This window comes from Vulpes vulpes, chromosome 2 (assembly GCF_048418805.1).
Source record: "Vulpes vulpes isolate BD-2025 chromosome 2, VulVul3, whole genome shotgun sequence".
Classification (NCBI taxonomy): Eukaryota; Metazoa; Chordata; class Mammalia; order Carnivora; family Canidae; genus Vulpes; species Vulpes vulpes.
The window spans coordinates 95,228,812-95,252,773 of record NC_132781.1 but is presented as its reverse complement, the minus strand read 5'-3'; the positions used below and the strand labels follow the sequence as shown (position 1 = coordinate 95,252,773).

At 35.2% G+C, this 23,962-nt stretch overlaps 1 protein-coding gene across 4 annotated transcripts in view; it reads left to right on the top strand.

Annotated features, from left to right (window-relative positions):
• The window catches only part of EPC1 (enhancer of polycomb homolog 1), a 93,420-nt gene that overhangs the window by 50,472 nt on the left and 18,986 nt on the right, over positions 1–23,962 (top strand). For all 4 annotated transcript variants that reach the window (XM_072749328.1, XM_026000898.2, XM_026000897.2 and 1 more), the window contains exon 2: positions 12,971–13,130. In XM_072749328.1, coding sequence (XP_072605429.1) covers positions 12,971–13,130 — 160 coding nt within the window. The remainder of the gene's footprint in view (positions 1–12,970; positions 13,131–23,962) is intronic.

The following is a 23,962-nucleotide window of genomic DNA, read 5'->3' as shown; positions in this document are numbered from 1 at the left end:
CCATTTCCCAAAATTAATCATTGAACTCTTCACCTAACACTTAATGGTATCTCTAGAACTACTATTTAGAAGACAGTATTCTGATAATATCTAGCTTAGATACAGAAATTAAGAGCCAGAAAACTTTCACTGACTTAGGGAGATCAGAGATTGTACAGTTAGTTGGCAGTAATTCTGGGAGTACTTCCATCTCTTCTTGCTATTAGAGAGTCTTTTTTTTCTTCTTTTTACTCTTAGCTTAAAAAAAAAAACTATTTGGAAATAATTTCAAGCTTACAAAAAAGACTGCAAGAAAAAGTAGTATACCCACACATACATTTTGTTAACATTTTGCCCAATTTGCTTTATTGTTTTTTTCACATACTCTTACCATACACAAACACATACACACACATATTTTTCCAAACTGTTTGAGAGTAAGTTGCTTACTTCATGGCATGGCCTACACTATGATGCAGTTTCTGAAGATTATAGAGTCTCTCTCTTTTTTTTTTTTTTTTAATTTTTCAATAGAGGATCCCATTTGAGTTTGTTTTCTCAATTAGATTCAGGTTGTGCACTCCCAGGTAGAAATTTACATAAAGGATGTTGTGGTCTCATTGTATCACATCTGTAGGCACATCATTTATTTGCTCCTGATTGGTAATGTTAGTAGTGTTATTGATCACCCAAAGTATGGGCCAATTTCTCCACTGTATAGTTACTAGTTTTCCCTTGCAACTAATAAACAATCTGTGGGGAATCTACATCCTCTTAAGAATTGATATAGTGAAGTTGTTAAGAGATCATACTAGGGGCACCTGGGTGATTCAGTTGGTTAAGCATCTGCCTTCAGCTCAGGTCATGATCTCTGGGTCCTGGGATTGAGCCGCACATTGGGCTCCCTGCTCAGCAAGGAGTCTGCTCCCTCTCCCCAATCCATGCTCCCTCTCTCTCTCTCTCAAATAAAATCTTAAAAGAGTTCATACTAGAGTCACAGCTGGGTTTGAATCCAGCATTTTATATGAACTTAGGCAAGTTTAGTAATACGTGAAATAAAGATGATAGTTGCCATGCCTTTTTCTACATATGTATATACATATAATACATAAAATATAGTTAAGAGCTTTATTTTTTTTTATTTTAAAGATTTTATTTATTCATGAGAGACACACACAGAGAGAGACAGAGACATAGGCAGAGGGAGAAACAGGCTTCCTGCAGGGAGCCCGATGTGGGACTCAATCCTGGGACCCCAGGATCACACCCTGAACTGAAGGCAGACTCTCAACCACTGAGCCACCCAGGCATCCCTAGTTAAGAGGTTTTAATGAAATAAGATATATGAAACTTGGGCCTGGCATGTAATAAATGCTCAGTATATGTCAGCTATTACTATTTTAGTCCTGGAAAGGTGTATTTAACAGGCATAGTAATAAAGCCTAAAGCTTTATAACCCAGAGTTATAAAGGAATTCATGAAGTCAGTTTTTCCAAATAGTGTTATGTAATAGTTGTAAGAGACTTTTTGAAAAGGGTAGATATCCTAGTAGAATTATAAAGAATACAGAGCCGTTTAGATGGACTTAAAAGACAGGAAACATCCCACATAGGTATTAACTAAAAAGGTCTTTAAATGTCCCTTATGGCTAGAGTGTGAAATTCAGAATAGAAACTGGTTAAGGTATTAGGCAAGAATTAGCTAGAGGTAGATCATGAAGGACCCTGTTTGCCATGCCAAGAAGTTTGAATTTCATTATAAAGGCAGTAGAGAGCCAAGGATGAAATGTGAGAGTGATGGGATCCAACTTTTAGAGAGACCCTGGCAGCTACTGAAAGTAACTAGAGAATAATGTGATACCAAAAGTAAGGAGGCTAGTTGCTGCCTGAACTGAGACGATGGGATTTAAAAAAAAAAAAAAACACTAAATAATTTCTAGACATAAAATGAATGAGAAATCTATAGGATCTGATGGCCTTATTTGGAAATGGAGAAGTCGGAAGCGGGAGCGAGAAGGAAAACTCAAGGCTTCCGGCTTGAATGACTGGATATATGATGGTGCAATTCACTGCAGTAGGTAAAACAGGAGGAAGAACAGATTTGGAGAGTCAGCAGATAGGGATGTTCATGTTACATGAGGTCTGTCTGTAGAACATGTAGTAAGAGGTCTTTATACACGTGCCTAGAATTTAGCAGAAATCTGGGATAGAAATTAGGATTTCAAATCACATCATCAACACACAAATGGCAGTTAAAGCCATGATAATGGATGAAATTACAAGAGTGAGCATATATAAGGGCTAAGGACTAAGTCTTGGCATGGCTTTTGTTTCTGTTAAATAATATAAACATGTTTAGTTTTAAAGAGGTTTTTTTTTTTTTTTTTTTTTTTTTTTTTTTTTTTTAAGATTTTATTCATGAGAGAGAGAGAGAGAGGCAGAGACCCAGGCAGATTGAGAAGCAGGCTTCATGTAGGGAGCCTGATGTGGGACTCCTATCCCAGGACCCCGGGTTCATGACCTAGGCCGATGGCAGGCGCTAAACCACTGGGCCACCCAAGGATCCCATTTTTAAAGAGGTTTAAATTAGATTATTCAAGCTGTTGATTTAGGGTATTAACCCCTCAAAATGGTAAGCACCATTTGTATTTTATTTGACTGCAGAAGTTAAAAGGTATTAAATAATGGCAGATGAGTAGCTCCCCAGGCTATGTTGGGGGTTTAGAAATCATCAGCATAAAGATGATAACCAAAGGTAAGAGCTTCTTGAGACGCCTGGGTGGTTCAGTGGTTGAGTGTCTGCCTTCGGCTCAGGGCATGATCCTGGAGTTCCGGAATCGAGTCCCACATCGGGCTCTCTCCATGGAGCCTGCCTTCTCCCTCTGCCTGTGTCTCTGCCTCTCTCTTTCTGTCTCTCTCATGAATAAATAAATAAAATCATTACAAAGAGAGAGATTCTTGAGCCTTTTAAAACCGAATTTCTAAACTCCAATAAAAAATATAGAAAGAAAGAAAGAAAGAAAGAAAGAAAGAAAGAAAGAAAGAAAGAAAGAAAGAAAGAAAATATATAATTTCTAGGGAAGCATTCCACTTAGATTATCACTTTTTGTGAGAATGGAAAGAAGCTAATTTTAGTCCCTTCCCCTTCACATGCCAGTCATCACATTGGGCATGCAGACTCTTAAGCAGATGCAGCACAATCCAAGTCTAAAGGGATATATAAGGGCTACAAATAAAGGACATGAGAAGGCAAGCATCAAAATTGAACTTAATTTTGCCTTGGATTGCTCTTAGTAACTCTATGTCCTGAATATTTTGTTAAGAAAAGTGCTAAATTGACAAATATTTCACACTAAAGAGAAGTAACAAAACTGGACTGTTTTACCTGTAGTTTAGCAATTTTTTACTGTTTTTTGCTCTGGAAATAAACGTAATTTCAGGGTATTGAGCTTTAAGTGGGAGGAGGGGTAGAGGGTAAAAGTCCATATCTTCCTTCAACTATTTTAACTGATCACCCTGAATATTTTAAACACAAAAGCAAAATGTGTTCAAGCCTTAATTTTTTCTTTGTTTATATGAAGTTTAATCTTAGTTTTATGAATTCTGTTCCAAGCCAGAAGTATTTGTGGACCTTAAATAACTGGCACAAATCACTGGCTCGTTTATTCAGTAAACATTTATGGGATATTTGTATGTGTTAAGCACAATTCTAGACCTGAGGTAAAGGTAAGGAAAAAATAAATTCCTACCTTCATGGATCTTCTATTTTAAGGAGAGAAGACAAGACAGTAAAATAGTAAGTAAATTCAGTAGTCTATAAGGAGGTATAAAGTGCTAGAAAGGAAACAAAGTGTTCTGGGGTTAAGAGAAGGGAAAGATTCCATATTTTTTGCAGTATTATGAAAATTTCAAGTGTATAGTAAAATTTCAAGAATTTGCAGTGACCACCTATATACCTACTTGCTAGATTCTCCTATTAACAGTTTACTCTCCTTACTTTATTTAAACACATCCATCCATCTCTCCATTTTGGGGGGGCATTTCAAAGGAAATTGCAGGCTTCAGTGCATATTTTACTAAATACTCAAGCATGCATGTCCTTAATTACAGTTTAGTATTCACTGTTTTTTCTTTTGAGGTAAAATTTACATGCAAAGGAATACACAAATATTTGGTATATATTAGCTGAATTTTGACAATTCATAAATTTTCATAACCCAACCCTCATCAAGATGTGGAGTATTATTACCCTCATCACTGAAAATTTCTTCATTCCCCTTCTCAATCTTGCCCCCACCCCCCCAGAAACAAGTGCTGTTTAGATTTTTTTTTACCATAGATTAATTTTGTCTTAAAACTTCATGTAAATGGACTCAGAGAACATGTGCTCTTTTACATGAAGCTGTTTTTACTCCCCTCAGTATTTTTGGAATTACTCATATTGTTGCATGTATATTTTTGTTGTGGAATAATATTCCATTGTATTACTCTACCATAGTTTGTTCGTCTGTCCTGTTGATGGATATCTGTGTTGTTTCCACTTTGGGACTATTATGAATAAAACCACATGAATAGTCTTATTCAGGTCTTGTTGTGGGCTTGGGTAAATACCTACCAGGGGGATTGCTGGGCCATGTGAACTATGTATGTTTGGTTTTATGAGATCTGCCCATCGCTTTTTTCTCAGTAACATGATGTATGAGAATTTTAGTTATTCCATATCCTCACCACCATTTGATGTTGTTGGACTCAAGGTTATCTTTCTGGTGGATGTATAGTGGGAGAGCTGGCAAGGTGTTTGCAAAGATGACTTTTGAACAAAGACTTAAAGGTGAGGGAGCAAGCTATTTAAGTTTGGAAAAAAGCAAAGAATCTAGTATGCAAGAGTAAGCCGAGTGAGTGAGGAGATTAGTAAATGATGCCAGAAAGGTAACAAAGAGAAATGCAAATCATGCTGGATCTCTTAAGCAGTTTTAAGAACTTTGGCTTTTATTTTGAATGAGGTAAGAAATAATTGGAAAATTTTAAATGGAATAATAGTATGATTTGACTTGTATATTAACAGGTTGGCTGTTCTGTGATGAACAAAAATAGACTCAGGGAAACCAGTCATAAAGTTATCATGATGAGCCAATCAAGAATTGGGGTGTTTGGATGTAGAAAAACTATGGAGTCCTTGCTGGAGCCATATTCCTGAATAGGCATTGATGTTTTAGTTCTTAGAAATGTCAATGTATGATAGGAGAGAAAGTAATTCAGTTCAGTGCCTTTGTTCAAGTAGCAATGGAGTCTAGCTCTACATGCATAAATAACGGGGAATGGGGATTTAAATTTCTTAAGTGGCTTTTTACAAATTAGTAATCACTTATTTCCCCATCAGGAATTTTATATATTGTTGCTTATAATAAACTTTTTAATTGCATAACCCAAGAGGTTTAATATGGTCTTAATTATATCTAAGTGTTAAGGTTATCATTTGCTTAAATAAAAATTTAATGAATAAGTGAATATAATTTAATCTTTATTTTTTAAAAATCTTTGTTTAGTAATTTGTACAATATAACCTTGAATAGGTCTTTTTGCTTTGCTAATATGCATTAGATATTTTCTTTTTCTTTTTTCACCCATTTTATTTAGACTGATACTTACCATTTTTCTGTAATGATACGAAGTGTTGAGTATCTGTAATAAAGCAAAATACCATACTAGATGCTGAGTAGGTTACAGAGGTAATTGTACTTAGTCTTCATCCTAAAAAAACATTAAAGCCCCCAAATAATACAAGAGAACACATCTTTTAAAGGAAAAAATACAAAGGTTAGTTAAACATAGTGTCTACATTTTGGACATCAGTATATAAACAAATAATTATAACACAGTTTTTCAGTAGGGACTGTAGTACTGTAGAAGCACAAATTGAGCGTGTCTGTTAAGGGGAGAAAGAGGAAAGATAATTTTAAACCAGACTTTGAAGAACAAGCCGGAATTTCCCATGGTGGAGTGGGGGCATGGTGAACAGTAATGTCAGCAGATGTATCCATCCATGTGAGCAAAGGCACAGAGCAAATGTTAAGACACATTCGCAGTACTGTCCTTACAGATAGTTTTTATCTACACAAAGCTAATGTCACTCTCATTTTATCAATAAAAATGGTATTTTCTGATTTCTCAAATATAAGTGAATACCCTGTTCAGAGCCAGTTTAACCCTTTCACATTAGCTACCAATAATGCATTTAACAAGGAGACCATAATAAGGCAATCTGAAAGGGCAACATTTTTTTTCTAGGGGTAAACAAAAATAAAAGAGGAGAGTAAAAAAACAACTATTGGAGAGAAGAGAGGGCAAGATGGGTAAGGGGGGAGGGAAACAAAATAATACAAATAGGTAGCAGAGTGACATTCTGGACTTGGGGTCTGAGGAGGAATCTAAGATTCTTACGTAGGTCTCTGTAAAACCCATGCTCTTTCAGTGTACTAGGCAGGCTGAAGTAACATGAGTGAATACTCCTGGAGCTCAGTGCCGTGATAGCAAGGTTCATAGAGACATGACAGTATGCCTCTAAACCTTGTAAAGATCATTGTTCAGTCTTTTCAGATCCTCTTTTTTATGGCTCTTTTGCTTTTATTTTATTGTGCATATACAAAATATAATTACTTGTAGTGCAAGAAGCTTTTTAAGTTACTTGCTTAATCATAAGTTATAGTTCATCTAATTCAATTTTATGTAAGATCAAATATTAAAGAATTCTTTAGGTTATTTAATTTTATTTACCTTGTTTCCTGTAAAACCAAACTGGAATTTATGCCTCTCTTATTTTTATGAGAAATTGGAATTGTATTTGGTGTTTTGGTGCTTAATATAAATATTCTTTTTAAAAAAAATTTTTTTTATTATTATTTATTTATGATAGTCATATATATAGAGAGAGAGGCAGAGACAAGGCAGAGACAAAGGCAGAGGGAGAAGCAGGCTCCATGCACCGGGAGCCCGACATGGGATTCGATCCCGGGTCTCCAGGATCGCGCCCTGGGCCAAAGGCAGGCACCAAACCGCTGCGCCACCCAGGGATCCCCCTAAATATTCTATAATATAAAGAAATTTTACCTATCTACTGTGTCAAATGTATAAGTAGTCTTCAGTTATCCCCCCCTTTTTAAAACAATCTTTTAACTCCCATTACTGCAGATGTTAGCTTAAATTTCTCTTTGTGCTAGTGAAAATACTGTCCTTGAAATCCTTTTCCTTTTACCATAACACATTGTACTTTTTCTTCATAGCACTTGGCACACCGTGCAAATTATTTTTAGAACTATTTTACTAGTATCTGTTCTCCCTACTAGAGTATAGGCTCTACAGAGTTAGGGGACTGTGTGTGTTTTATTCACAAAATTGTTTTTCCGTGCCAGGCACAGGGTTGGCACTCAATAAACATGGACTAAGTTAATGAATGAATAAACTTAATCCTAGATACTCTGCTCCATATCTGTAGTTTTTGTTCTATACCAGTATTGCCCAAGCTGTGTATTAACAAAAGTTCTCTGTGAAGTATTAATAGATATTTTCTGAGAAAATGATTTTGTAGTCATAGGCTTGGAATGACTATATCCCACTCTTGAACAATCACAATATACATTAATGTGTTCAAAGTTCTCAGAAGTCCTAACGTTTAAAAAAAAAAACAAACAAAAAAAAAACCTGGGATCCCTGGGTGGCGCAGCGGTTTGGCGCCTGCCTTTGGCCCAGGGCGCGATCCTGGAGACCCGGGATCGAATCCCACATCAGGCTCCCGGTGCATGGAACCTGCTTCTCCCTCCGCCTGTGTCTCTGCCTCTCTCTCTCTCTCTCTCTCTCTGTGACTATCATAAATAAATAAAAAATTAAAAAAAAAAAAAAAACCTAAGTTTAGAATCCATCACTCTTTTTTTAAAAAGTTGAAAAACTGTCCAACTCTATTGGACTGTTTGAAGTTATATGAACACAGCTGGCCTACTTAATGCTGCAAGTAGATTTATTCAAAAATTTCAATGACAGATATTCAAGGAGCATCTAACTTTTTATATAATTATAATTTAAAATTGGATTATCTTAGGTATTTATACAAGGCATTCAGTAATTACTGGATTGAATTCAGAACTCATTCTAATTTATTTCGTTTGTTACTTGGCTTCACCATTCTACATCCTTTTACTCAAAGCAAAAATCTCATTTTCACTTATAATTTAATGTTTTTATGTAACTGAATGTTCGGGTTCCTAGAATAGATGTATATAGTTTTGGGTTTTAAAAATAACTTTCTTTACCTGGAAAGCTACAAGTGTATTTTACTCTTGAACTAAACTAACTTATATGGGACAGGTTTTACTGAACCAAATAAAGTATGTCTTCTAGAAAGTATTGGTGTTTTAGAAAATCATTAAGTGAAATCAAATTTTTTAATCAAAAGTATTATAAATACATTGTAGAAAATTTAGAAAATAAAATTACAAAAGAGCATTTCAAAATTGCATCCCTTGGAGACAATCCATTAACTTTTTGGTATATGTACTTTGAAACTTTATGTATAGGGGATCCCTGGGTGGCTCAGTGGTTTAGTGCCTGCCTTTGGCCCAGGGCATGGTCCTGGAGTCCCCGATCGAGTCCCACATCAGACTCCCTGCATGGGGCTTCCTTCTTTCTCTGCCTGTGTCTCTCATGAATAAATTAAAAAAAAAAATCTTAAAAAAAAAAAAACTTTTTGTATATATCTGTACAGCAATGCACAGATATGTACATACACATTCATTTATTCAGCAAATAAACACTATGCTTTGTGTCCAGCACTGTTTTTTAGGGTGGCTATTTAGCAGTGAACAAAATAGACAAAAATCCTTGCTTTCATGCTGTTTAGATTGGGGTGGTGGAGAGAAAGTGGGGAGGAAAGGGTGACAACAGTAAACAAGTAAATGACATGTCAGAGGATGATAAGAGCTATGAAAGAATAAGGCAAGGAAAGGAATAAAAGAATATAGAGAGGATTGATTCGTGTATATGTATGCTCATCTACTTTAAGATTTTTTTATGAATGTGTTTATGTTCAGTTGTGTCCTTTTCCTTTAAAAGAAGATTAATACCAATATCTTGAACATAGAGTTTTCAGGTCTTTTTTACTTAATAAATTGATGGGGTTTTTTCCATATCATTAAATATTATTCTGAACCATTTAAACTGGAATACACATATTCCATTTTATAGAATGTGGTCTATTGTCTATATAACCATCAGGGCAATCTTTTAAAACCTTATAGCCACTCTTGCTCTTAGTAAAAGGACATGACCAGTGACTCTGCATGATCTGGTGCTCATCCCCTGAGCAGATAGCATCTGCTATTCTCCCCTCTCACTCACCCTGCTCCAGCCATACTGGCCTATGTTTGGTCCTGACACACATGGGAGAGAGTAAATAGGAGTATTTAATAAAGTTACACCCCAGTTGTTGGAGAATATTTTTGTAAGACCTAGAAGAACCTAACCATAGATATTGTTTATTATATGTACTTAGGGTCCTTAATAGCCTATTCTTTATCTTTTTATTATAAGAATTTTCTAACTTAAAGAAAACCTTCATAACTATGTTATAAACATAGTTCATGAACTACTCTCAACCTAGATTCCAAAATTAATGTTCTACTATATTTTTTCTTATTCTATTATAATAAAATGTTTTTATAATTGAACCATTTGATGAGAGTATGTTGTACTCATGACACCACCCCTATAAGCCATGTATTAAGGGGAAATCATTTTCTTAACTGTTAAAAATAGGAAATTTTGTGAAATATTTTATAAAACAAAAAACTACAAGTAAGGTTTTTTGTTTTTTTTTTTTTTAAGCAGTAAGTCTTCACTCTGTTATTAATAAAAATTTGAGTCCACAGTTTTGGAAAATGGATAAAACCATAAGGAAAAAATTCTTTCTACAGAACACTTCATACTAAAGAGAATATAAATGGTAACTATTAAGCAAATGGAAGAGCTTTTCTAATAATGAAAGATCTATATTTGCTACCAGATGTTGGATAATTAGTAGATCTCAGGCATTTTATCTTAACCACAATTCCATATGGTAGGTACACATTGTACATTTACAGATAGTAAAACATACTGAGATAAGTATCTTATCTCCTGTCCTAAAGTCCTAGAGCTACTAGGCTATCAAGCCAACATCCAAATCCAGAGCACTCTTGATTACCAAAGTCCATGTTCTTAACCAGCATAATATATTGCCTGTAAAAATCAAAATACTTTAGAGGTCCCACTTCACACCTAGAAAGTAACTTTCTTTATGGTTCATCTAGAAAAATAAATGAGATAGTCAGGAATATTCTGAAAAAGAATTACAAAGGAAGAATTGCATTACTAGATAATAAAATGTAGTATGAGGCTACACTTTAAAAAAAGTTAAATACTGGCATAAGAGCCAGTTTGGGTAGAGTAGGAAAAAAGACTTAGGAATGCTGCCAAGTGCAAGGGGAATTTATTCTATGATATAGGTACATTTTTAATTATTAAAGAGAATAGATTTTACATATGACACTAGGACAAGTGGTTTGCCATTATCTCTCCTTATACAAAGAATAAAAAGATAAACCATATTTTTCACATGTTCACCTACACAAAGAAATGATAATAGATTAATTGTTCTAAATTAGAGACAAAATGCAAATTAAGAATAAGGTGCCTTGCTTTCCCACTCCCTCCTTGAGTTTGACATGTATGTAGGGCAAAGGTCAAAATTTTTTTTTCTTGACATTTGAGGGCATCTGAGAGTAGAAAAAGTATACATGTGACTGACTTCCCAGCTGGAGTTTACAGAAGCATCCTGTGTCAATAGTTAAGGGCCAGTAGATAAAACAACATAGTATACCAAAGTATAAGAGGATACATTTAGCCATTAGGGAGCCTGAATCAAAGATCAGATTGAGTTATAAAAAAGAAAGTATTTGTTTACACCTAGTTTGTGACTATATAATTTATACCTGATAGTAAGTATGACAAAATCACAAATGAAAAGATTAATAAATGTGACTAATAGAACTTTCTTGCATAGACAAGAAGTGCTTCAGGAAAATATTTGGAAAATTTATTACATAGGGCCAATTTCCTTAATATTAAAAAGGAAACAATCTATTTAAGTGTCAAGAAAAAAGTAGCTCTTTTGAAAATGAACAAACAGCAACAACATTTAAGAAAAAATCATTATAAAAGAATTAACCTAAAGTGACAAGATGGATGATTTTAAAATTTAAAAGAGTCAATAAGAAACTACAAGGAGGACACGCCTATGTAGTATATAGTCAGTTAAGCATCCGACTTCTGGTTTTGGCTCAGGGTAATGAGATGGAGCCAGCCTCATGTGGGGCAAGATTCTCCCTCTGCCCCTCCTGCTCGTATGCTTGTTCTCTCTCTTTCTCTCTCTCTCAAATAAATTAATCTTTTTAAAAGAAAAAAAAAGTATTACAAAAAATGGTAGTGTATGTTGTGGGACCTTCATATGCCCTTTGTGGACTTTTTTGTAGTTGTCCTACAGATGCTTCACAAATCCACAAAGATGTGTTGTATATAACAGTACAGGTGTGACTTTTGTAGCATTCAGGGAGAAGAGTAGGCATTCAGGTTGTTTCCAGGAGATTTTTTCCTATCAATTATGTCTGGTTAAGTAAATTATGGTACATCCATATAATGGAATACACTGCAGGTGTCCTAAAAATTGTAGTAGAAGTACAGTGTAGAAAGAGCTCCAGGATGTATCTAGTGAACCAAAGCCCTAGGTATAAAGCTCTATATGTTGCATAGTAGAATTTTGTCTGGCTTTTAAATCCTATTTGAAATTATAATTTTTAAAAATTAAAACAGAGTACTTAGGAGGACTGGAATTTTCTGTTTTCATATCATTGGAATATTTTTTGTCCTTGAATTTGTATTTTATATATTTTACCAAAAATTCTGTGATGATAGGGCTGAGAGAGAACAGATATTTTTATGGCAGCTGGTGGTATCACAAACTGGTAAAAATCTTTGTGTGGTGACTAAACCAAAGCTTATTCGAATAACTGTTACATGCCAGGCATTATACGAAACTTTTTATGCACATTCATCTTACTTAAATCTCCAGCCCTAAAAAGTAGATTTTTTTTCTCATACTGTAGGAAACAGAAAACTACGGTGTCTCTCTAGTAGTTATAGACTCTGAAGCCTGAACTTTCGACCCCTACACTAACTAGGTTCTGGAAATGCTTAAGGGATTATCGAGACAAAAGACTGGATTTGAATGTGTCAGTTTCATCAACTAAAAATGAAGAGGATACTCTCTGCTCTAATTTGAAAAGATTGTATTAGTTGATTTGTATGAAAGTGCTTTCCAGATTCATGAAGTATTCTATGAAAAGATTAGAATTTTTTTATCCATAGCCTGCTTTCTTCATACAAATATAAATATTTAAACTTTTTCTTTGAATCTCATCTGTAAAATAGAAACTTAAAGTAACAGTTTAGGCAGTTTTTTTGAATCTTTTGTATAATTTAATTCAATTTTTATGTAGTACATTTCTTAAATTGAGGAAGTATACAGTGAATCTAACAAAACCTTATTTCTACTTAAAATGTTTTTACTACTAATTGTATTGTTAGCATCCTTTCAAGGGTACAGTCCTTTCAGTTTTAAAACACATGATCAAAAATGTCTGGGATCCCTGGGTGGCGCAGCGGTTTGGCGCCTGCCTTTGGCCCAGGGCGCGATCATGGAGACCCGGGATCGAATCCCACATCAGGCTCCCGGTGCATGGAGCCTGCTTCTCCCTCCGCCTGTGTCTCTGCCTCTCTCTCTCTCTCTCTGTGACTATCATAAATAAATAAAAAAATTAAAAAAAAATTAAAAAAAAATGTCTTCATGAGGCTATACATTGTTTGCTATTTTTAAAATACATAAACTTAACTATTTATTCCTGTTTTAGGAACACCATCTTCAGCGGGCTATTTCAGCACAGCAGGTGTATGGCGAGAAGAGGGATAATATGGTCATACCAGTCCCAGAGGCAGAAAGTAATATTGCCTACTATGAGTCTATATATCCTGGGGAATTTAAGATGCCAAAGCAGCTCATTCACATACAGCGTAAGTAATTACTCTTTTCATGATTATATTTTCTATAGCTATTTTCTGCTTAACTCTTGACATGTTTTTACCTGTTCAAGACCATTTTCGGTATCCATTTTATTGACCAGCATCAGCTAGAGAGTTACCAGAGGAGTCTATTTTCAGCTTTTAAAATGGAGATTTCTGCCTGACAGAAATGATAGCATTTTCATCTTACGCTTTTAAAAACGTTTCATTTCAACATGTGCTCTTAAACTACTTTAGACAAATAGGATAAAGAATATAACTCAGATGTAGAAATGATTTTCTTACTTTTCAGAAATAGTGATATGAGTAGCCTTAAAGAATTTCTTAGTAAAAGTCAGAATCAGCAAACTTTTTAAAAAAGGGTCAGATGGTCAAATAGTATATAACTTAGCCTTTTTGGGTCATTCATTCTGTCACAACTATTCAGCTCTACTGTTGAAAGAAAGGCAGAATCAGCAGTTGACAATATGTAAACGAATGAACATGACTATGTTTCAATAAAACTTTATTGAGAAAAACAGCAACCCATTGTTGGCCCATGGACAACAGTTTGCCAACCTCTGATTTGTGATCCGATCCTACCAACTTTTAGTGTTCTAGGTAGTAACTTATTTCACTTGGTAGTGATGAGTTCTTCATTAGTAATGATCCTTTGATGATGAATAGCTGAGAGCTTGTAAAACTTAGAGAATGCATTTCACTCACTCAATCCCCAAGTAGTTGGCAACTCTAAAACGTAGTTTAAAGTTTACTAAGGTAAAATTGGTACAGCTTTCATTATTGTGTGGTTGACTTTTCTGATTAAGAGGTCTTTCCAGCCACCTGTCTAATCTTTTTTCAGGACCATGTAAATTGATGTTTTTTTTAGGAATTACTGTAAAACTAATGAACTATTTTTTTCATTTAACCTTTTCTTCGTATGATCTAGTTTCTGTCCTAGATTCTAAACATTTATTTTACTATTTATTAAATACAAAAATCCAAAAATAAAGATAGTGTCTGTATTGTCTCTTATCAGTACTGTGCTGGCATTTGATTTTTTTTTTTTAAGATTTTATTTATTTATTCATGAGAGATACAGAAAGAGACATAGGCAGAGGGAGAAGCAGGCTCCATTCAGGAGCCTGACGCGGGACTCAGTCCCAGGTCTCCAGGATCACGCCCTGGGCCAAGGCAGGCGCTGAACCGCTGAGCCACCCAGGGATCCCCAAGGAAGAAAATTTTTTAATCAGGGTACACTTGAAGTGTGTTGTCTCAGGAAGATATGTACATTGGAATATTAATCAAGATAGTCTGCAAATTAGTGTTGGTGTTAGCTGCCACTGAGTTTCTTTTAACTTTTTGTTTTAAATAATTATAAATTCACAGGACAATATATGTGCCTTTGTATACCTCAATCAGGATAACTCAACTGTACCATAATATATATATATATATATATTTAGTTCATAAATATAACAGAATCATGCAGTGTATATCCTTTGTGATTGGCTTTTTTCACTTAGCATTGAAGTTCATCCAACTTGTTTCATATAATATAGATCATTCCTTCTTATTGGTGAGTAGTATTCCTTAATATGTTTATTTAACCATTGACCCAGTGAAACACATTTGAGTAGTTTCCAGGCTTTGATTATTACAGATAAAGCTGCTATGAACATTAATGTGCAGGCTTTTGTGTAAACGTAAGTTTTATATGTCCTGGAATAAATACCTATGAGTGCAGTTGCTGGGTCCGTTTTTAGTTTGACAAGAAATTCTACGGTATTTCCGAGAATACCTATGCTGTGTTACGTTATCTCCCAGCAGTGTATGTGTGACCCAGTTTTTCCTGTATTCAGTATTTGGGGTTAGCACTTTTTTACTTTAAGCATTCTCAGGTATGCAGTGATCTCTTATTATACTTTAAATTTGTATTTCTCTAAATGGCTAATATGTTAAATATCTTTTCATGTGTTTATTTGCCACCTATATATCCTCTGGTGAAGTGATTGTCCTTCTGTTTGCCCATTTTCTAATTAGATTGTTTTTAACATTGAGTTTGAGTATTCTGTTTTATATATTCTAGACCCAAAGTCTTTGTCATATATGTGATGTAGAAATATTTTCTCCCAGTGTACAGTTTGTCTTTTCATTCTCTTTAACAGTCTGTCATACAGCAGAAACTTATAATTCTGATGAGATCCGGTTTAATCAGTTTCCTCTATGGATCATGATTTTGGTATCAACTCTTAAGAACTCTGCCTTTCCTGGGTACAAAAGAGTTTCTCCTGTGTTCTATTCTAGAAGTTTACAGTTTCACATTTAAGTGCATCATCAGTATTTGAGTGTGTGAGGTCAAAGGATTTTTGTTTTTTGGGTTTGGTTTTGTTTTTTACTCCTGGATGTGCAGTTGCCCCAGCATCATTTATTGAAAAAGCCATCCCTCCTCCATTGAGTTGCTTGTTTCTTGGCCAATAATTAATTAGGCATATTGATACGGATCTATTTCTGGGTTCTATATTCTCTTCCCTTGATTTCTGTTCATTCCAAGATGGTACCACTGATTTGATTACTGCAGCTTTTAATAACCCTTAATATCAAGGAGAGTCATTCCTTCTTTATTTTTCTTTTTCAAAATTGTATTGGGTATTCTAAGGCCTTTCCATATAAATATTACAATAAGCTTGTCAGTGTCTACAAAGAAGCTTGCTGTGGGACGCCTGGGTGGCTCAGCTGTTAAGCATCTGCCTTCAGCTCAGGGTGTGATCCTGGAGTTCTGGGGTCGAGTCCCACATCAGGCTCCCTGCATGGAGCCTGCTCCTCCCTCTGCCTATGTCTCTGCCTCTCTCTGTGTGTCTCTCATGAATAAATAAAATATTAAAAAAAAAAAAAGAAACTTGCTGAGATTTTGATACGAATTAGATTAAACCTGTAGATCACTCTAGGGAGAACTGACATCTTTTACTGTGTTGAGTCTTCAGTCCATGACCACAGTATGACTCTGCAGGTATTTAGGTCTTCTTTCATTTCTTCCATTAACACTTTATAATGTTCATCATACACATCCTGTATATATTTCTTTAGGTTTATACCTGTGTTTTATTTTCTTTGGAGCAATTGAAAATGGTATTGCATTTTTTATTTTGGTTTCCAATTGTTCATGGTCAGTGTACAGAAATGCAGGTGAAATTATTTATCTTATACCCTATGGCCCTAACTGAAATTGCTTATTAGTTCTAGGCGTTTGTAGATTCTTTGGGATATTCTACATAGAAAATCATGCAATTAGAGATAACTTTATTTTTCCTTTTCAGTATTTCTGTCTTTAATAATATTAAGTTGTGAGAGCAGACATCCTTTCCTTGTTCTTGATGTTAGAAGGAAATAATTAATAATAATTAAGTCTTTCACCATTAAGTATTATATCCCCTGTAAGGTTTTTTTTTTTCACATATATGAAATTGTCATGTATGTGATTTGGAAATCTTTTTTCCTAGGGTATAGTGCCTTTTCATCCTCTTAACCAACTCTTTCACAGAGCAAAAGCTTTTTGCTGAGATCCAGTTTATCAGTTTTCTTCTTATGGATCGTGATTTTTATTCTTAGCATACTGAGAGTTTTTATCATGAATCAGTATTCAATTTTGTCAGATGGCTTTTTCTACATCGATGGGTAGCATGATGTGATTTTTTTTCTTCTTTAGCCTGTTGATAGGATAAGCTATTATATTGGTTGATTTTCAGATATTGAACCAATTTCACATACCACCTGACTAGTATAATATTTTTAAATGTTTTGTTGGAGAAGATTTTAATTGTGGAGTTTTGCATCTAGGTTCACGAGAAATAGTTTGGCTGTGTGTGTGTGTGTGTGTGTGTTTGTGCACACGTTTGTGTGTTCTGTCTTATTTGGCTTTGGTATCAGAGCTATAGTGACTTCATAAAACAGGTTGGAAAGTGTTCTTACTCTGTTTTCTGGAAAAAAATGTATAAGATTTCTGTTAATTCTTTAAAATTTGATATTGGCTTTTAATATACTACAATAAATAAAAAATAAGAGTATAAATTTCTGCAAAGTTAAAATAGAATTTTGACTGCTAGGTGGTCTAATAAATCACTTATGACAGGGCAGCCCGGGTGGCTCAGCAGTTTAGCGCCTCCTTCAGCCCAGGGGCTGATCCTGGAGACCTGGGATCGAGTCCCACGTTGGGCTCCCTGCATGGAGCCTGCTTCTCCCTCTGCCTGTGTCTCTGCCTCTCTCTCTCTCTCTCATGAATAAATAAAATCTTTTTTAAAAATTCGCTTATGACATAAATGACTGATTCATTTTAGTTCCCTTAATTTCTATTTTGTGAAGCTCTTAAGCTAATAATGTTATGCAAACTCTTCTTGAGAGTTTTTAAGGTGATAACTAGTATTCTCTAAGAAAGGAATGGTCAGACACGTTTGAGAATAATTCCACATTTTACTCTCCTACCTACCGCCAGAGTCATATGCATATTATATTTATAGGCTCTGAGAATCTTGTGGTTTAAAAAAAAAAAGCAAGCTTATTTTTAATCTAGCATTTTCCAATTGTATTTATTACATGTTCTCTGTTAACATTTAATTGAACATTAGTTTGGAAAAGTTCAACTCTATCCTTACTTCAGCTGACTTGGAGAAGATATCATAATTTTCTTTATTTTATCCAATCAGAGCTCGAAGGAAGAAACCCATATCCCCTTCTTTAGGTACTTTCTAAGCTATTTCACTGAGTTCTTGACACTCAGCATTTACTGATCCAAAGGATCTCTATTTTGCTGGTGGTCCATAAGGCTTCTAGATTATTACAGGTAGGATTTCTTTCTTGTTTATACTGGGAGAAAGGACAGAACAGTTCTGACCAGAAGAGATGGAAACAATTCTCTCTTCTCCTTCCTTTTGCACTTGGGTCTCAAGGCTCTCCTATTAAACCTGAAAGGAAACCTTTTTTTAAAGGGTAATCTTGATGTACATTTACATATGTATAGATGCCTGTGTGTGGAGGTACAGATAGATATATTGTAGCTCTGCCTACTGGAAGAGCCAAAAAGCAAGATTATTCAGTAGTAATGAGCATACCTAGCACCTTTCTCTAATCCACTCTACATTAAATAAGACCAAGAATCTGTGGAGAAATGGCTGATTCCAGGGCTGTGGCAGGGTAGGTGCAAGATGAACCTGGAACCTCTTACTATGCCAGAAATTAACCATTAAAAAAATGACAGGAGCATATCACAATGACACAAGAATTTCTCCACTGGCTGGTTCTGGGACAATTTAAGCAGGGGAATAATTTAACGTAATAATGAATAAAGCAGTGAAAAATGTAGGAATTCATGAGTACATACTGATAATAAAAAATCATGAAGGGTAGCCTCTTGCTTTTAATAGTATAAAGCCAAAAGCTGAGTGGTACAATGTGAGGAGAGTACTGGAGTTGGAAGAAAATTTTTGTAATTATTGTTACCAAGACTGAATTATGTAAGAATCATCAATGTGTTCTCAATATAAGAGGAAATTTTGATGAGGATCAGGATATTTGTATGATCTTAAGCTCTCCCTACCAAGTGTTTATTAGTTACAAGAGAGGGGGAAAAATAAACAATAGTTATACTGTGGAACAGTTGGGTAATTTCTTGACTGGTGATAATAATTTTCATCACTTATGAGGAACAGATGAACATTATGTGCCTCTAGATGTGATACCCTGCGAAGGACTAAGAAAGTTGAGTATGCAGTATGCCATCTAAGAGTATGTAGTCTAATCATAATAGGAATAATAATAATAATAATAATAATAATAATAAATATTCTGTGGAGAGTTCTGTATTCTCCAAAAACATCAATGTCTTTTAAAAGACAAAGGCTGGGGGATCCCTGGGTGGCGCAGTGGTTTGGCGCTTGCCTTTGGCCCAGGGCGCGATCCTGGAGACCCGGGATCGAATCCCACGTCAGGCTCCCGGTGCATGGAGCCTGTTTCTCCCTCTGCCTGTGTCTCTGCCTCTCTCTCTGTCTCTCTGTGACTATCATAAATAAAAAAAAAACAAAAACAAAAACACAAAGGCTGTGGAAATGTTCTAGATTAAAGGAGGCCAAAGAGACAATAACAAAAATAGTACCTGATCCTAGACTGGTCTCATGCTGGAGGGGATAAATATTACAAATTATTGGATCAGCTGAGAAAATTGGAATGTAGGCTGGCGATTAAATTGTTGTATGAGTGTAAATTTATGAAGTTGGTGACTGTAATGTGATTATATAAAAGAGTCTAAGGAAATACACTCTGAAATATTTAGCAGTAGGGAACCGTTATGAATGTAATTTACCCTTTAGTGCCTCAAAAAATATACTGAGTGTACATAGAGATATAAAATAGAGAATACATTCAAATGATAACAATAAAATTTAACAGTAGGTGAATCTGGGTATAGGATATGTGGGTGTTCCAGGTACATTTTTTTTTTTTTTGAGATTTTATTTATTTATGTGAGAGAGAAACCAAGAATGCGAGAGAGAAAGAGCGCAAGCAGAAGCACAGGGGAAGGACAGAGGGTGAGGGAGAAGCAGGCTCCATGCTGAGCAAGGAGCCTGATGTGGGGCTTGATCCTAGGACCTCCGGATTATGATCTGAGCTGAAAGCAGACACGCAACCGACTGAGCCACTTAGGCATCCCTACCTATACTAGTCTCATTTTGCAATTTTTTATAAGTGTGAATTTGTAAAAAAAAAAAAAAAAAAAAGGAGGAGGAGGAGGAGGAGGGTTGTTTGTTTTTAATAGATCCTTATAGAACTTACTTTTTAAGGTACCTCTCAGAATACTCTTATCCCTGATTCTGAAAGATTACATTTCCTCCTTCCCTTTGCCTAGTTACACATTCACTTACAACACACAGTCTTCCCCCATTATTCTTCTGGTGCTACTTTCTTAAATATAAAATCTATAGCATCATCCACAGAATTTTATCAAAAAGAATTCTATATGTGTGATTTCAAATCTTTCAAATGAGGGAATCTCCAGTCATTCTCCTCAATTACTTTCTAGAAGTGACTCTACTCTCTCTGCTTATGAATATAAAGAAGTTGAAGACTTTGATCATCTAGTTAGCCAGTGGTAGCTTTGTCTTAGGTAAATAATAGTAATAATAGTAAATATCACCATTAACAACAGTATTTTCTGCTGCTCAGAATTTGTTTCAGGAACTTTTGCAAGTAGATATTACTAATCATTGAGGGTTAATGCTTGAGTTGAAACCCACTTACATTCCTGGGCTGACAGATTTCTCCTTGCCTTGGATAGGGTGCCTCCTTTTCAATCGGATTACATTCTGTTTGTTTCCAATCCACAATTTGTGCCATTTCAGGGCCCAAATATCCTTTTACTAGTGGTGTTACAGACATAACACACTTAGTCTGAGCTTCTATGGTATTTGTTACTTAAATATTGATATACATTTCATCTCTATCATTTGACTCTAAGCATAAGGGCAAGGACTGGTTTGTACTACTTTGTATCTTCTTTAAAAAGTAATCAATTTAGGGATGCCTGGGTGGCTCAGCGGTTGAGTGTGTGCCATCAGCTCAGGGCCTGATCCCAGGTTCAGGGATTGAGTCCCATATTGGGCTTCCTGTGAGGAGCCTGCTTCTCCCTCTGTCTATGTCTATGCCTCTCTCTCTCTCTCTCATGAATAAATAAATAAAATATTTAAAAAATAATAATTTATATGTATGTACTATTGTATTCTTTTAGCTTGGATTTATTTTCTATCACATTTTCTCCTCCATCTATGTATTTTGTTTAACCATTTGTATATCTGGGTTTATCCCTACCAAGATATTTTAAAAGGAATTAGCCTCTATAATATGGCTCCTATTTTTTAAACAGTTATTGGCTAGCTGGGTCTCATTTTAATTGACAGAACTTAATTACAAGATGTAATCCATTTGCCTATTTCTCTGTAGACCCTGTTTTCTATTTAGAACACATTAGATGGCCCAAAAATTTTTGAAAATACACCTATTTCTAGGACCATATCTATGTTACATCTTTATCAGCTGTAGTTGAGCTGTCATTTGGAAGCGGTAGGTCAGGCTGAAGCTAAATTCACTTTAATCATTGGCTCTGGTTTTTTGGTCGAATGAGATCCTAAAGTGAATTTTTACATGTTAGCATCTTAGGGCTTTAATATTTTTATGTCTAAAGAAGATTTGTTTCTCATATTTTAAAGATGTTATATGTGTTTGCACGACCTGTAAAAGGAAAGCTGCTTGCAGAGGCAAGAGCAGTCAGCCCCACAGGTACTTGTTTAACTTTCATAGAAAAGACACTGAGGTCCATAGCACGAGAATCTTCCTTTTCAGTCTTGATTGCCTTCCCTGATATGTTGGATGTGACTCGTCATTCATGGTATAATATATGTCAAATATATTTTGGTAATGCAAAAGTAAGGTGATACTAGGTGAACTTGTTTCGTTTTTGTGAAGATTTAAATATTGTAAGCGTGATTGGATCTGAAAATTTTTATAGTGGGACATGCCAAAGTCCTATATAGGTAAGACCCTAAAAATATATATAATATACCCTTAAGGAGTAGAACAATGCTAGTTGATCCCTGATTTGGCTTTCTGGATTATCAGGATTGCCACTCTTTAATAGACCTTTCAATGATGATGGAAATATTTTATAATCTGTGCTTTCTGGTACAGTATATACACATGTAGCTGTTTAATGCTTGAAATGTGGCTAATTAATTATGGCTAAGGTACTAAATTTTTAATTTAATTTAAAGTGGCTAGTGGTTATCCTAATGAACAATGAAGATATGGAATGTTTTGGTTAGGGACCCAAACAAACAAGTGTTTTAATCTATTTCAGGATCGCCAAAAGCCCTGTTTACAAAACAGTAACAAACAGAAATAGATCATGGAAAGTCATTGGAGAGAGAGCCTTATGGTTGAAACATGGGTGCAGAGATATTAACATATGGAGGTTTTTATGAAGGAATCTAAATATTTTAATTAGGAATGTTACAGAAGTGTAATACAGATCAAAATTGTAAATGGGCAGTGATATAGTAGGTTCAATTCTACAGCTATTTATTAGATTCCTATGGGCCAGATGCTATCTATGTTAAACTTGAAGCAAGGAGGGCAGGTTTGGGACAGCCAAAGGGCCCCCTCTTATTCCTACCACACTAATGGGTGGCTACATAGTTTTTCAGCGGTTTTTCCCACTTTACTAGAGGCAGTATCCGAATGCCTTTCAGTAGAGTACTGCAAATAGAGTTGGCATACAAAATGAACATGTTTACTGTCTCTGCAGAGATAATTAAGTCACAATGCCTCCTCTCAAGGAGATCAGGAGATCAGTCATATTCTAATACTTATCAAGTAGATTATAAAGTATGTGTAGAAAATAGGACAAAAGAAGGGCATTGATCTAGAACAGGAATTTTTAACCTTGGTGCCACAGCTTTTAGAGATACAAATTGCTTGTAATTTATGCAGAATGTTTTATGTTCACACAGTTTGTTTTTCTGGGAGAGGGTTCATAGCATCAAAAAAAGATAAAAGTGACAAGGAACCATTTACTAGTTGGGAGCAGTCAGGAAGGAATTCCACAGGACTTGATAATCAGGTTGGGTTTTGAAAAGCTAAATAGTTGTTTGCAGTCACTTGCTAGGTGGAGGCAGACAACAGCTAATATAAAGGCCTGAAGACATAAAATAGTATGCTGTATGAAATATGTGAAATTTGAGGAGCACCTGACTGGCTCAGTCGGTAGAGCACATGACTCTTGATCTCAGGGTTTTGAGTTCAAGCCCCATGTTGGGTATAGAGATTAGTTTAAAAAAAAGAAAAGAAGTGTATGAAATTTGATACTGCTACATCATAAAGTGCTGATGAGACTAGAGAGATGAGGTCAGAAGGCCTCATACAGTCGTAAGGATTTGGATTCTGAGGTGATGGGAAATTAAGAAGTATTAAGCAAGGGAAGAGTGTGAGACATTTTGATATCAAGCTACTTAATATTTTACTAATATTGTTAGTCTGGTTTAATTTTGATACGTAATTGAATGACATTTGATAATACGGTGTAGAGCAGTGGTTCCTGGCCCCCTTTCAAATCTTAACAAATATAAGAGATACATCACATTTCTGTCACGATGATTGTCATGAGGAAACGAGCCGCCTCAGCAGAAGTGCACTCATTGAGTGATAGCTGTTACTGTTTTTGGCAGTGGCTTCTAACACTTCTGCTTTAAATACCATTCCCTAAGCATTTGGTAAAGTACTTACATAATCTATTAAGTAGGATTTAAATATTCTAGAAACAATCTTAAAGACCTTATCCTTTTCTATTATATCAAACCATATGAAATTGCTGATACTTTATCTTTTTTATCTATAAGATTTTCATATAGTCCAATACATTTCATAATCTCTTTATGTTCTTAATGGGCTTCTAGTTTGTTTTTGAGATGGGGGAAGGGAGTCCCATCCATTGTCCCTTTTTTTTTTTTTTTTTTTTTTTTTGGTAAAGATTTTATTTATTTATTCATGAGAAACACACAGAGAGGCAGAGACACACACAGGCAGAGGGAGAAGCAGGCTCGATACAGGGAGCCTGATGTGGGACTTGATCACGGGACTCCAGGATCACGCCCTGGGCAGAAGACAGACGCTAAACAGCTGAGCCACCCAGGGATCCCCACATCCATTGTCCTTTATGACTTATGTGTTTGTCAATAATAATAGTAACTTTAAATGTGGGAAGCCATAAATTTCTGATTTCTTTAGAAAATCTAGATTTTGTTTTT